The 16,717-nt window shown below is 41.8% G+C and overlaps 1 protein-coding gene across 1 annotated transcript in view; it reads right to left on the bottom strand.

The window, feature by feature from the left end:
• LOC143278060 (uncharacterized) overlaps positions 1–13,742 on the bottom strand; it is a 19,210-nt gene extending 5,468 nt beyond the window's left edge. The window contains exons 1-6 of the mRNA XM_076583077.1: positions 13,695–13,742; positions 10,875–11,053; positions 9,157–9,331; positions 8,637–8,731; positions 3,266–3,461; positions 1,763–2,071 (exon numbers count right to left, since the gene is read on the bottom strand). Of these exons, the coding sequence (XP_076439192.1) occupies positions 1,763–2,071; positions 3,266–3,461; positions 8,637–8,731; positions 9,157–9,331; positions 10,875–11,053; positions 13,695–13,737 (997 nt within the window). The 5' untranslated portion in view covers positions 13,738–13,742. The remainder of the gene's footprint in view (positions 1–1,762; positions 2,072–3,265; positions 3,462–8,636; positions 8,732–9,156; positions 9,332–10,874; positions 11,054–13,694) is intronic.
• Positions 13,743–16,717: the final 2,975 nt, after the last annotated feature.

Raw genomic sequence — 16,717 nt, 5'->3', positions numbered from 1 at the left:
CCGTCTGCTGTCAGTCCAACTGTAAGCTTATGTCAGTCTGTGATACAAGCCACCACAGACATGCTGACAACCCCGCGTCACACGAATAAATCCTCCCTGAGACTTTGCCAGGTCCCAACAAATGCACGAGTGGAGAACGCTGTGTTTTGATGTGTGGGGTGAGACAAGACCAGTATCAGTATCAGTAGTTCAAGGAGGCGTCAGTGCGTTTGGTCAAATCCATATACGCTACACCACATCTGCCGAGCAGATGCCTGACCAGCAGCGTAACCCAACGCGCTTAGCCAGGCCTTGAGAAAAAATAAATAAATAAATAAAATAAAATAAAATAAAATAAACTTTACGAGAGTCCTTTCAACAGGACCATAACCACCACATTACAGACAAGACCAGTATCAGTAGCTCAAGGAGGCTACACCACATCTGCCGAGCAGATACCTGACCAGCAGCGTAACCCAACACGCTTAGTCAGGCCTTGAGAAAAAAAAAAAAAGGTGAATAAATAATAGATAAGCTTACATAAATAAATAAATAAATAAATAATTATAATATTTAAAAAAAAAAGAAAAAAGGTAGTAGTAATGATAATATTAATAATAAAATAATAATAATAATAATAAATAAATAAATAAATAAGACAACAATGATGATAAATAAGCAAATAAATGTAAAACATGAAGACACACATTCACACATACACCCACACATGCATAACAGATATGCACCAAACATGCAGTTTCACAGATATGAAAGCACAGTCAAATACATACAAACGTACATGAGCTCCAACACACGCACATACACAAGTCAGGCCTTGAGAAAAAAAAAAAAATAATAAAATAAAATAAAATAAAATAAATTTTACAAGAGCCCTTTCAACAGGACCATGACCAGCAAGTTACAGACTGGATGAGCCTGAACTCTACTGAAGATGAGTGATTGCTCCAAGGCCAACCAGGATGAAGAAAAACTTATATCTAAAAACAAGCAAGTGAATGTGACATGCTTACCGCATTATATCTTTGAACAAAATAAAACAAGTTAAATAATATTTTGATTTTAAGTTTCGAGAAAACTTACCACTGGCTTTCAAAAAGTAACAGCCAGCAGCAAGCTGTTTCAGAAGCAGAAATTGATTCACGAATGAGTGAAACAGATATTGCACAATTCTTCTTCTTCTTCTTCTTCTGTGTTCGTGGGCTTCAACTCCCACGTTCACTCGTATATACGCGAGTGGGCTTTTACGTGTATGACCGTTTTTAACCCGCCATGTAGGCAGCCATACTCCACTTTCGGGGGTGTACATGCTGGGTGTGTTCTTGTTTCCATAACCCACCAAACGCTGACATGGATTACAGGATCTTTAACGTGCGTATTTGATCTTCTGCTTGCGTATACACACGAAGGGGGTTCAGGCACTGGCAGGTCTGCACATATGTTGACCTGGGAGATCGTAAAAATCTCCACCCTTTACCCACCAGGCGCCGTCACCGTGATTCGAACCCGGGACCCTCAGATTGAAAGTCCAACGCTTTAACCATTCGGCTATTGCGCCCGTCATTGCACAATTCAAGACAAACTGTTTAAGAATACTGTTCAAGAATACAGCTGCACCTGACAGTAAAGCTAAAACTACGGGCGCCAGAAACAAACCGCAGGTCAGCGACACTCAGTCCTCTGATTTCAGCGGATCCTTCTAATGCCCGCAATCACTCGCGGCCCTGGCCTGACAATCCCACCGCAAAAAGCCAACGCCACTCACCGGTCTGCTTGGGTTCACACGTCTGCATCTGACTGTTGAACACGTCATTCTCCTGACAGTCGCAGCGACCTTGGAAGCACCGCTCGCTCATCGCCAGGCTGCAGTCGTCGTCCGACCGACACGGCAGTCCATGACGAATCTTCGGCCGGCACCAGCTGCCCCCTTTCTTCTTTTCCGGAACTTTCTCAAAGTCCGGGGCGCAGACGCAGCGGTTGGTGCGGTGGTCACAGGCTAGCCAGGGGTCTCTGGAGCAGGACTGTGTCTTGTTGCACAGCCGCCCAAAGTCGCCCGAGTCCGTGTCACCGGAGCCTGAAGGAAAGGGCACAAAACTGGTTAATTCATCAGTTACTCATACCTTTGACCGACTCGTTAACTCTTTTGTCGCCAAGTTTCTGTGTGGTTCGTTTATTTATTTATAGTCTGTTCATCCAAGATGATGATATAGACTGAAAATAAATGATATTATCATTATTATTATTATTAGGATTATTATCAGTTGTATCATAATGATGACTGTTATCATTAATTAGAAATCAACATTTCTGTATATTCGAATGAAAAGGGGGGCGGTTGAGGTGGAGGGGAGGGGGGTGCAAGGGGGAGGGGACTAAGGAAGGAAGAGAGAGAGACAGAGAGAGAGAGCGAGCAGAATGTGGAAAAGATAGAGTACAAAATGTAAAATGGAGAGGGTGAGTGTCAGTGATTGGAGAAAGAAAAAAACCCATAATATTGGAAGGGTGTGTGTGAGAGGCGGGACGGGGGAAGCGGGATTAGGACAAAAAATTTATCAATAATCAAATATTGTATGCACTACTTCTGTAGATTATTTGAAAAGAGGTTCATGTGGAGACCTACAATAAACCACCACCTGGACTATTCAACACATAACTAGCTAACTTTAACAAAGAACAGTTTGAAATATATAACTTTTTCCAAAAAAAAAATGTTAACATTTGAAACTGGTAGCACGTGTTCCGTAATTTCTGGAGGCAAACACTCCACAGCGCCACATGTTTTAGAAGCTAAGCTCTCAGTCGTGGGCTTCGTTTCATGTCAAAACAACACAAAGAACTTGTTCACTTCAAACTGGGTCATGGGGCAAAGGTCAGTCATTGTTCTATTGGCAGGAAACTGACTGCAGCGGTCGAGCCTTGTTACAATGTGAAAAACGACTTTAACAGCATGACTCCTCAGTGTCGACAAAAGTCGCCTGTGGCGGTGCACTGTCCAGTCAACTAAAGTCGCCTAAGGCAGTGAAAAAGTTGACCAATTCATCAATTACTCATACCTTTGACTGACTGACTACCTTTGACTGACTGATTAATTGCTGTAAATTGTTGAACAGATCTGTCACTCACTACTCATTTTTTCAACGGACACAGCTGATCAGATCGATTTGAAGACAGGACTCAGATCACCGCTGTGGTCCACACGCCACCAGCGACAGTCTGACAAAGGCAGCGGCTGACCCAACCCACACAGCACCCTTACGCCCGTCCTTACCTGGACTCTGGCCGACTGGGGACTTTTTCCAGTGGGGGGGTTTGCACTCAGCGATGGTGGGGATGGCCGAGGTGGCGTTGCCTGACCCCGGGTCGCAGGGCGGCACCGGAACGGTTTCGTCTCGGATCAAGCGGCGCTGAAGCTCGTCCGGCCAGTAGACCATGCCCGCAAACCTCATCCGCACCTTGAGGGTCACCTGTGACACCCACAACATGAGCACGTCACGACTCCATGATACACGCAGGGGCGATACACCTCAACGATTTAGCATTACGTCACTGCCCTTCACCACATCAGGGAACAAGAGAGGCAAGGCCTTCAAGACTCACTTGTGATAAATTAAGTCCCCTAGCATTAATTACAGAGTAATTTCCCTTTTTTACCGTCTGCACCAAAAACGTTTGCAAAATAACTAAAAATCCCATGCTTAGCAAAAGAAGTTCCTGTTTGAACAAAAAATGATAATAATGACTGCTCTTGTTGTTGTGTCAGAATATGAGATCAAAGTGCCAAGTTTAGAGAATACAAAAAATATCAATATAACAGTAAATGCAGTTTGCATATAATTAGGCTTCTTTTTTTATTTTTTTGTGCCCATCCCAGAGGTGCAATATTGTTTTAAACAAGATGACTGGAAAGAACTGAATTTTTCCTATTTTTATGCCTAATTTGGTGTCAACTGACAAAGTATTTGCAGAGAAAATGTCAATGTTAAAGTTTACCACGGACACACAGACACACGGACACACACACACAGACAACCAAACACTGGGTTAAAACATAGACTCATTTTGTTTACACAAGTGAGTCAAAAAGTATGTCACACTTCAGTCACCTACACAGCATGATACACACAGGGGCGATATACCTCAACGATTTACGTCACTGCCCTTCACCACATCAGGGGTAAGTATGTCACACTTCAGTGACCTACACAGCATGATACACACAGGGGCGATACACCTCAACGATTTACGTCACTGCCCTTCACCACATCAGGGAAAAAGTATGTCACACTTCAGTCACCCACACAGCATGATACACACAGGGGCGATACACCTCAACGATTTACGTCACTGCCCTTCACCACATCAGGGGTAAGTATGTCACACTTCAGTGACCTACACAGCATGATACACACAGGGGCGATACACCTCAAAGATTTACGTCACTGCCCTTCACCACATCAGGGAAAAAGTATGTCACACTTCAGTCACCTACACAGCATGATACACACAGGGGCGATACACCTCAACGATTTACGTCACTGCCCTTCACCACATCAGGGAAAAAGTATGTCACACTTCTGTCACCTACACAGCATAATACACACAGGGGCGATACACCTCAACGATTTACGTCACTGCCCTTCACCACATCAGGGAAAAAGTATGTCATACTTCAGTGACCTACACAGCATGATACACACAGGGGCGATACACCTCAACGATTTACGTCACTGCCCTTCACCACATCAGGGAAAAAGTATGTCACACTTCAGTCACCTACACAGCATGATACACACAGGGGCGATACACCTCAACGATTTACGTCACTGCCCTTCACCACATCAGGGAAAAAGTATGTCACACTTCAGTCACCTACACAGCATGATACACACAGGGGCGATACACCTTAACGATTTATGTCGCTACCCTTCACCACATCGGGGAAAACGTATGTCACACTTCAGTCACCTACACAGCATGATACACACAGGGGCGATACACCTCAACGATTTACGTCACTGCCCTTCACCACATCAGGGAAAAAGAATGTCACACTTCAGTGACCTACACAGCATGATACACACAGGGGCGATACACCTCAACGATTTATGTCGCTACCCTTCACCACATCGGGGAAAAAGTATGTCACACTTCAGTCACCTACACAGCATGATACACACAGGGGCGATACACCTCAACGATTTACGTCACTGCCCTTCACCACATCAGGGAAAAAGTATGTCACACTTCTGTCACCTACACAGCATAATACACACAGGGGCGATACACCTCAACGATTTACGTCACTGCCCTTCACCACATCAGGGAAAAAGTATGTCACACTTCAGTGACCTACACAGCATGATACACACAGGGGCGATACACCTCAACGATTTACGTCACTGCCCTTCACCACATCAGGGAAAAAGTATGTCACACTTCAGTCACCTACACAGCATGATACACACAGGGGCGATACACCTCAACGATTTACGTCACTGCCCTTCACCACATCAGGGAAAAAGTATGTCACACTTCAGTCACCTACACAGCATGATACACACAGGGGCGATACACCTCAACGATTTACGTCACTGCCCTTCACCACATCAGGGGTAAGTATGTCACACTTCAGTGACCTACACAGCATGATACACACAGGGGCGATACACCTCAAAGATTTACGTCACTGCCCTTCACCACATCAGGGAAAAAGTATGTCACACTTCAGTCACCTACACAGCATGATACACACAGGGGCGATACACCTCAACGATTTACGTCACTGCCCTTCACCACATCAGGGAAAAAGTATGTCACACTTCAGTCACCTACACAGCATGATACACACAGGGGCGATACACCTCAACGATTTACGTCACTGCCCTTCACCACATCAGGGAAAAAGTATGTCACACTTCAGTCACCTACACAGCATGATACACACAGGGGCGATACACCTTAACGATTTATGTCGCTACCCTTCACCACATCAGGGAAAAAGTATGTCACACTTTTGTCACCTACACAGCATGATTGATACACACAGGGGCGATACACCTCAACGATTTACGTCACTGCCCTTCACCACATCAGGGAAAAAGTATGTCACACTTTTGTCACCTACACAGCATGATTGATACACACAGGGGCGATACACCTCAATGATTTTCGTCACTGCCCTTCACCACACAGAGAAAAATCATGTCACACTTCAGTGACCTACACAGCTGCTTGTCCAACTTAAGCAAGTAGCACTTCTGTGTTTATGATCAAGTCTGGGTTCTTTCCAAAACGTAACATTTCCTTGATTTAAAGTTCTCATCAACTTCTTGTTCATTCTCATCATTCTTCTTCTTCTTCTTCGTTCGTGGGCTGCAACTCCCACATTCACTCATATGTACACGAGTGGGCTTTTACGTGCATGACCGTTTTCACCCCGCCATATAGGCAACCATACTCCGTTTTCGGGGGTGTGCATGCTGGGTATGTTCTTGTTTCCATAACCCACCGAACGCTGACATGGATTACAGGATCTTTAACGTGCGTATTTATCTTCTGCATGCGTTTACACACAAAGAGGGTTCAGGCACAAGCAGGTCTGCACATATGTTGACCTGGGAGATTGGAAAAATCTCCACCCTTTACCCACCAGGTGCTGTCACAGTGATTTGAACCCGGGACCGTCAGATTGAAAGTCCAACGCTTTAACCACTCAGCTATTGCACCCGTTATTCTCATCATTCGAAACTACACAAACTGTATACAAAAAAACAACAACAAACAAACAAACCAAAACCAAAACCAAACAACAAACAAATAAAGCGTCTCAGAATAAAAACTGAAAGCAAGACAGACTCATCCAGACAGATACAACTGGCAACAAGAAAAAGAGAGAGAGGTGGAGGCAGCACCAGGTCAAACAAGAGAGGCAAGGCCTTCAAGACTCACTTGTGGCAAATTAAGTCCCCTAGCATTAATTACAGAGTAATTTCCCTTTTTTACTATCTGCACCAAAATGCTTGCAAAATAAATAAAACTTCCATGCTTAGCAAAAGAAGTTCCTGTTTGAACAAAAAATGATAATAATGACTGCTCTTGTTGTTGGGTCAGAATATCAAATCAAAATGCCAAGTTTAGAGAATACAAAAAATAAAAAAAATATGAATATAACAGTAAATGCAGTTTGCATATAATTAGGCTTCATTTTTTATTTTTTTTGTGCCCATCCCAGAGGTGCAATATTGTTTTAAACAAGATGACTGGAAAGAACTGAATTTTTCCTGTTTTTATGCCTAATTTGGTGTCAACTGACAAAGTATTTGCAGAGAAAATGTCAATGTTAAAGTTTACCACACACACACACACACAGACAACCGAACACCAGGTTAAAACATAGACTCACTTTGTTTACACAAGTGAGTCAAAAAGGCGCCAATTTCAAACTCACTTTCAACATGTCAAAGCATCCTGACTGATCCATTAACGCAATACAACATCTGCACAATCTTTTTTTTCTTTTTTTTTTTAAAAAAGAGCAGATGCCTGACCTGCAGGTAAACCCTGTATGATGGTCAGGCCTTGTGAGCCCGCAGCTTACATTTGTGTGAAACATTCACATAAAACTAAGTAAAATAATTAAACAAAACAAACACTGATGCATTGTATCGTATTGTATTGTAATATACTGTACTGTACTGTACTGTTCTGTACTGTACTGTACTGTATTGTACTGTACTGTACTGTATTGTACTGAATTGTACTGAATTTTTCTGTGTAGCATTGTATAACTTTGTCACAACAAATTTCACTGTGCGCTCAGACAAGTAGACGCACTAAAAACAAAGTCAACAGAACTCGCAGCGCCACACAGACAAGTAAAGACACTAAAAACAAAGCCAACAGAACTCGCAGCACCACTCAGACAAGACATTAAAAACAAAGTCAACATAACTCGCAGCGCCACACAGACAAGTAAAGACACTAAAAACAAAGCCAACGTAACTCGCAGCGCCACACAGACAAGTAAAGACACTAAAAACAAAGCCAACATAACTCGCAGCGCCACACAGACAAGGAAAGATGCTAGAATCAAACAAAGTCAACAGAACTCGCAGCGCCACACAGACAAGGAAAGATGCTAGAATCAAACAAAGTCAACATAACTCGCAGCGCCACACAGACAAGTAAAGACACTAAAAACAAAGCCAACAGAACTCGCAGCGCCACACAGACAAAAAAAGACACTAAAAACAAAGTCAACAGAACTCGCAGCGCCACACAGACAAGGAAAGACACTAAAAACAAAGCCAACAGAACTCGCAGCACCACTCAGACAAGACATTAAAAACAAAGTCAACAGAACTCGCAGCGCCACACAGACAAAAAAAGACACTAAAAACAAAGTCAACATAACTCGCAGCGCCACACAGACAAGTAAAGACACTAAAAACAAAGCCAACGTAACTCGCAGCGCCACACAGACAAGGAAAGATGCTAGAATCAAACAAAGTCAACAGAACTCGCAGCGCCACACAGACAAGTAAAGACACTAAAAACAAAGCCAACAGAACTCGCAGCGCCACACAGACAAGGAAAGATGCTAGAATCAAACTGAACATAACTTTGCAATAGTGACTCACAGAGAAAGTGACGGTGTCTGCCCAGCGTTCCATCTGAAAGTACAGGTAGCCCTGGGCAGAGATCCCACTGGTGGAGTTGCTGGAGTAGGACAGACCTGTCACATTGAAGGAACACAGTGTTCCTGATGATGATGATCATCATCATAATCATAATGGGCTCTTAACACCTTACAAGAAACAACACATGCAACAGCACACTATGGCATACAATATCACATAAAAAACAAACAATCAAACAAACAACAAAAAAAACACACACTAAAAAACCCATATACACACCAACTCAATACTCCGGTATACACGAACAATCACGCCAAAAAAAAGAGCATAAAATATACTCTGCACACACACACACACACACAAACATACACACACCACACACACACGCACACCCAAGAAAACATTCACACACACACACACACACACAAACACACACACACACAAATCCATCCACAAGCACACAAAACACACACACCCAAGAAAACACCCACCCACACCCACCCACAACTACAAGACCAACCAGGTATGCTGAGCAGCGTGTTGTGGAAGACGCGCGTGGTCTGGTCCACGCCCCTGTTGGGCACCTGCATGTAGAAGTCCAGGCTGATGTTCTTGTCGCAGTGGTTCAGGATGACCCCAAAGCAGTAGTCCACCTCGATTGTCTTGCCGCCCAGGTTGAAGAAGCTGCCAGTGTTCTTTGGAAGGGGAAGAAGAAAAGAAACAAGAGCGTCACTCAGCAAAACAGCGTGCGTGCGTGCGTGCGTGCGTGCGTGTGTGTGTGTGCGCGCGTGCGTGCGCGCACACCTATGTGTGTGTTATCTTCAGTTTAACGTCTATTCACTATAAGTGTTACTGGACAGGCAGGAGAAAAGTAGTGGATAAAGGAAATGGAATGCATGTGAATATTAGTGTAAGAAAGTGTCCAGGGTTATGTATTAGAAGAAAAGAACATTATAAGAAATTAAAGTTTAAAGAGATTGTGGTGTGTTAGGAATGAGGTGTCATAGAAGGAGAATATGTGAATGCATATCAACAAGTATCGACTTACAACAATGTAAATATAAATAGCGACATTAATTAGAATACATCAAAGCAGGATACCAACTGGACTGGAGTTTAAAATTTCTGAAAATATTCTAAGCAATGAATAATCATTCAAAATCTTTTCAGTGTGTATGTATGTGTGTGTGTGCGTGTGTGTGTGTGCGTGTGTGTGCTGGTGGGTTTTTTTTGTTTTGTTTTTTGTTTTTTTGTTTTGTGTGTGTGTGTGCATCTGCATGTGTGCGTCTGCGTGCGTGTGCCATTTCTTTTTCATAGTATCATAGTGGTCTCAACATGACTGCCTTCTGTCATGATCGGCATTTTGGACAACTGCAGACTTGACTTCAATCAACCACCACAGTTAGGAAATATGTGTCCAAAGTAGGAGCTCTGACAAGTCACTCTCTTCTCAAAGCCTCTTTACTACTGGGTCTACAAAAAGGAGGAGTTTGTATTATACTCCATGTTTGGTGATACATATACTTACCATGTCAAACTGATGCAAAATAGGCCTATCGGTATGCTCTGCTTGGCCAAATTTCACGCGGCTAACAGTGAAAAGATGAGCTGTCTTGCCTGGTCCACTCTACAGATAATGCGGACTGAAGAGCTTTTTCATTTTTGAGTGTATCTGATTCAGATTCAGAACCATGCACACAATGTGAAGAATAGTATGGCGCTGAGCGGTGTTTTCAAACAGGTTCTCTCAAGCAAACAGTTCACTGCATTTCGAACCAAGTACAGAATCCAAACATTTTGGGAATATGGATCGATGCATTGATCAAACAACAGAACAGGAACCTATCATGTATGTACACCCCTTGATTTTCTCAGTGAATTTATAGGAATCTCAAAAACGACCGATGGGGTTCTCAGATTTACAGATTTCCGTAAATTTACAGAAAACCTTACCTCTGACAGAAATACAAAAAAGCAAACAAGCATACCAAAACGGTAAAAAGGCGAGTGAAGGAAGAGGTACAACACCTTCTGTCCACAAACTTGTCACACATCATACCACAAGAAACTGCTGTGTTAGGTACACAGCGTGTGACGCGGTGCACATCTCTGCAATATCATTACACTGTAATGTTTTGACTGCTGGGTTGCATGGTTTTTTCACCGCAGGTTTCAACCAAGCGCTGTAATTCAAACACAATCAAAAGTGCTAAAATTCAGCCAAGTTTTGACACGCACCTCACTGTTGTACTGGTAGGCCCCGTTGCAGTCAATGCGTGTGCAAGGGTTACCGCTGGACGTGCAGACTTGCTGAGCGCCAGTGCTGGTGGTCACCTGTCTGGCCAGCCTGTCCCAGATTTTACACGACTCATGTTCGTCAGTCGACGACGGTGCCGCCTCAGCACCAGTGCTCAGGCCTGTGGGTCAGCATCAACATCAACATGCGTCACTCATGCATCCATACACACATGTACGCCCATGCATAAACGCATACACTTACACACCCTCTCTCACACAATGCGTTGTGTGATGCGCTGCTGGCCAGGCGTCGGATGTGATGTAGTTGTATATGGATTTGTCTGGATGCTGTGAAGCCTCCTTGAGTAACTGCACTGAACTGAATGTATGATGTGTGTGAGCAGACAAATGCTCATGCCGGCACTCACATCAACCTACACATGATATAAGCACAGACACAGACAGAGGCTATGTCAAGGAAAAGTTGGATTTATGTTTAATTAACACATACACTTACTGTGGCTTACACGTGCAAGACACAACAGCTGTTCGCTATCCAGCCCATACAAAAAAGTATGAATGCTAACTTTCAAACACTTTAAGATTGACATTGATTGATGCGCTTCATGTAAAAGCTGACAGCAAAGTGACCAGAACAAAAGAAGGAACATTTTACAATTGAACTTTGAAGCTGACACATTTGATTTTAAAGGTTACATCAAGCAAACTGAACCCCCTCATGGCCTGAAACTCAGGAAGATCACTGGATCTAAACCAAGGCTGGTGTCTGGAGGGAAGCAAAGGTGAGAGTCCCCTCATACACAGCACATACATTATCATATCTTGCATGTAATAAAAACATTTTCGTCAATTTTTAGTTTAATACGTTGGTCAGCCAGTAGGGTTTCCATTTCTTTGTGGAGGTTTCAGTTTCAGTTTCAAGGTGGTGTCAAGCCATGTGGGCTGATTCATATATTCTACACTACATCTAGTACAAAAACAACAATAACAAACAAAAAACAAAAAAAAACAACAACACAAACAACAGTAAAAGTACAAATGCCTGATCTTTGCAAATACCCAATGTGCTGGTCCGGTCTTGAGCCTACCCTAGGTTTGTGTAAAACACTAACATATAATAATGTCAAAAAATAAATAAATAAATAAAAAATAAATGGATGAGAGGGGAAGTAAAATGACTAAGAATAGATTTGGACTGACTGGCTTAGGGCAGTGTGACCATTGTTCTCCCACTTCCGGAAAAATGGTGTGACTGTGACTCATACAGTCTCACATCCTCAACCCCACCCACTCTCCCCTTCCTTCCCTGCAGTCTATCTTAACCACTGGCACATAGTGAATTCCTTACTGTACTGATTGTACTGTACTGTACAAATTTCACTGAGAAATATAGTGTGACAAAAAGTAACATGATACAAACTGATCAACACATTCACTATGATGGAAATCCACAATGTGAAGGTATCCAGCAAATGTCTATAGATTTCCATCTGAGTACGATGAATGAAAAACTTGCGATTCAAAAATAACATTTGAATGTGTTATTTCAACTTGATGTTAAGGTTTGTTAAGCAGACTGATAATCTACACAAAGCAATTTTTTATCAAAAGGTCAATGGTACTGATCAATCTATTACATGACAATGACATGCATAATGTGATAAAACTCTGCTTGAAATATAGAAAATCCTTCATAGTAAAAAAGATTTTCAACTTTTGTCTGCTATGAAGACAGAATCACAAAACTTAAACCTGCATTTTTATCACCTTCGAAATAACAGTGTAAATGTTCATGATATAGTTCATGTAACATTAAGTGATATTTTCATAGTAATATACTAATAATCTTATTTGATCAATGATCCCAAATATTTAGATTTTTTTCTTCGTTTTACTTTTTCTTTTTTTTTTTTTTTTTACATTCTGAAAATGGATGGCAAATCCATCAGTGGTTAATTCCCATTGAGAGCAGAGGTGCAGTCATTTTTTTAAAATGCCAGCAACATTACAGCTGTTGAGTTTAATGACCCAATAGAAGCATGATGCCTTCAAGTCAAGTTGCTCAGAGCTTGACTCTTGCTTCAATGAAGGTTATGTTGTTTCATGAGGGGTAAGCCCTGGATGTCTGTCCAAGTGGAATGTCCGTCCCTGCTACATTCTGTGATCTTTTTTTTTTTAATTCTAATAGCTCGTTCAATGAAATCTGGTTGTATATAAATATACTAAATATTGACCAAGTAGTCTCTTGTAAGTTTTTATCTGACAAAAAAACTACAAGTCAGATAAATTCAGCATATCTTTCTTACATTTCTCTATGTACATCATAATTTTCTGCAATGATTTGCTGATGCTTACACAAGCACTTAATTGGGTCGTTGAAATCACAATCAACTACAATTCAAACTACCGAAAAGAAATTAGTTCCTTGAAATTACGTTTAAACCAACATACTGTGACTCACTGATGCAGATTCCGAACTAAATTACTGGTGCAGACTCCAAACCAAATCTGTATTCTGATAAACATGCGTTGTTTTGTTACTTTTTTTTTTACGCAGTTCGTCGGTTTAAAAAAAAAAAAAGTGACAGAAACAAAATAACAACTCACTCTTCAATGAACATAAAACCAACGGAAAGTGAAAGAGTCCCTGATTCAGGAAACATGCACTCATCTTGTGATTAGACTGACGATAAGCATTGTTTTTTCTTTCCCATTTCATAAATACTGAAAATCTCCGTCTAAACATACGTGTAATGAATAGCTCTGACTATCTTCCTCTCGTCCAAGGCTAGATTTTACCTGAAATAAACAGTCCAAGAAACAAAATCGCAGCATGCGCCATTTTCGTTCTTGTTTGTTGTTGGAATCAGAGTGTAAAACTTTCTGACTGGCGATTGGCTGAAAATAGGGTCCGGGCTTTCTTCCTCGAAGCACATGCACACAGGATACAACAAACTGATTATTCATGAATGACCCGCGATGTTGTATTCTCTCACACACATGCATGCCACGCCTATGCACTAAGAGTGTATGCACACACGCACACCGCACACACCCCAGCGCGCGCACCCCCCATACCCACCCATATGCACACACACACACACACACACACCATAAGCACGCAAACTCACGCATGCACGGGGGAATAAAAAATAAAATTAAAAAAATAAAATTTAAAAAAAACTGACAAAGATCGAGAATTATAACAGTCAAAACTAGACGGTGAGACAATAAATTGGGAATAAGTTGTAGATATATTCACGTGTAAAATCTTCGATCTTGTCAAAAGTTATTCCATACCATGTATGTCTCGCCGGATCTGTCAAGTTCTTGCTCACGTGCGTGCGTGCGTGCGTGTATGTGTGTGTGTGTGTGTGTGTTGGTTGGTTAGTCATTTATTTAACGTCTGTTAACTAGAGTGATTTTAGACGCTGGGGTAAGAAAAAAAAAAAGTTTGCAGTGTGTGTGCTTATGCGCATGGGAACGTGTTCGAACTGTTCACATTTACAAATGTGACAAGAAATCGAAATTTGGAATGAAGGAAAATCGGGGAATGGAAAAAAAACAAAAAAAACCCTAAGGAAACCAATCAATTAACCACAAGACCGTCCATGGTCTGACGAACGAGAAAAAGAACCATAAAATCAGCTCGGGTTAAAACAGGTAAGAGTCAAATTACGTTAGAATACTTACAAGTGTCATCGTGTCCTGTTAAGGTGAGTAGTGGTGTTCCCCAAGGCAGTGTCTTGGGGCCCACACTCTTTGTATATTATATAAATGACATGCCTGACATCAGTACTAGACTGTTTTGTGAAAATCTTTGCAGACGGTACAAAGATCTATGAGGAAGTAGATTCTGATGTTGGTAGATTGAAATTACAAGTTAGTATTGATAATTTAGTACACTGGACTGATAGATGGCAAATTAAATTGAATAACAATAAATGTAAAGTTTTACACGTAGGCAGAAATAATCCACATTATAAGTATTATATGAATGGTACGGACTTGCAGGAGACTTCATCGGAGAGAGATCTTGGAGTCATTGTTGACTCTGGTCTCTCTTTTGATGTTCATGTTAATGAAACCATTAAAAAAAGCCAATAGATTGACCGGAATGCTAGTTGGAAACATACCGTGTAAAAGTAAAGACATAATGGTGCCATTATTTAAGTCATTAGTCAGGCCAGTCTTAGAATATGGGAATGTTGTTTGGAATACGGGTTTAGTGAAACATACAGACAGTATTGAAAATGTTCAACGAAGATTCACTAAAAGAATCATTGGCTTTGCTGATATGGACTATGAAAGTAGGTTGCAAGCACTTAAGTTACCTAGTTTAGAATATAGAAGACTGCGTGGTGATTTAATAGAGATGTATAAAATGACACATGGATTATATGACAGCAGAACCATAAACTCTTTGTTTACATTGAATGAGAACAGTACCACAAGAGGCCATTCCTACAAACTATTCAAAGTTTCAGTTAAAACTTCCAGATTTGCACATTTCTTTACTAACAGAGTAACAAATGTTTGGAACAATTTGTCACAAGATGTTGTTTCCGCAGGAACAGTGAATACATTTAAAAATTATCTTGATATTCATTTGAAAAAATTTAAATACAAAACTCATTTCCATATTTATTGATTTTTCAAGCATTGCGCACTCAATGTTGAAAAATGCATCAGACACATGTGGGGACTCTCTTTTTCTTCCCCACATCAAGCGGGCAAAAGGCCTCGTCAGGCCTGCACGCCTTGATATGATATGATATGAATGAGGTATGGGACATTTACATAAGTAGCAAAAAAATCGTAAGTTAACAATGAAGAGTTAAATATTTTCGTAACTGAGTTTTGCTGAGTTAAATTTGTAGATGTTGTCAGTCTACACATTTGAGGTTGAAACAAGTTTGTATTTTCTCAACTTCTATGTGAAGCTGTTGTGCACTATATTTGGAAATGTGGGACTGAAATGCTTATGTTGTGCACGGGATCATCATCAGTTTTGTAATTGCTCACCATAGTCAAATAGAAATGAAAGGATAACAAAACCTTGAAACGAGTGTGTGACGGTATGTGTGTGTGTGCGTGTGTGTGTGTGTGTGTGTGTGTGTGTGTGTGTGTGTGTGTGTGTGTGTGTGTGTGTGTGTGTGTGTGTGTGTGTGTGTGTGTGTGTGTGTGTGTGTGCAGTGCAGTGCCAGTGTGTGTGTGTGTGTGTGTGTGTGTGCAGTGCAGTGCCAGTGTGTGTGTGTGTGTGTGTGTGTGTGTGTGTGTGTGAGTGCAGTGTGTGTGTGTGCCAGTGTGTGTGTGTGTGTGTGTGTGTGTGTGTGCAGTGTGTGTGTGTGTCGGTGTGTGTGTGTGTGTGTGTGTGTGTGTGTGTGTGTGTGTGTGTGTGTGTGTGTGTGTATGTGCAGTTACTTATGTAGCTCTTTCACTGTGTGTGCCAGTGTGTGTGTGTGTGTGTGTGTGTGTGTGTGTGTGTGTGTGTGTGTGTGTGTGTGTGAGTGAGTGTGTTTGTGCCAGTGTGTGTGTGTGTGTGTGTGTGTGTGTGTGTGTGTGTGTGTGTGTCGGTGTGTGTCGGTGTGTGTGCGTGTGTGTGTGTGTGTGTCGGTGTGTGTGTGTGTGTGTGTGTGTGTGTGTATGTGCAGTTACTTATGTAGCTTTTTACTGTGTGTGCCAGTGTGTGTGTGTGTGTGTGTGTGTGTGTGTGTGTGTGTGTGTTGTGTGTGTGTGTGTGTGTGTGTGTGTGTGTGTGTAGATTGTCACGGCGAGTGGTCGGGAGATGGGCCCGGGAGACTGGTGTGAATGGTAGGTTA

Source organism: Babylonia areolata, chromosome 35 (assembly GCF_041734735.1).
Source record: "Babylonia areolata isolate BAREFJ2019XMU chromosome 35, ASM4173473v1, whole genome shotgun sequence".
Taxonomy (NCBI): domain Eukaryota; kingdom Metazoa; phylum Mollusca; class Gastropoda; order Neogastropoda; family Buccinidae; genus Babylonia; species Babylonia areolata.
The sequence above is the reverse complement of the archived record's forward strand: the minus strand, read 5'-3'. Positions and strand labels throughout refer to the sequence as shown.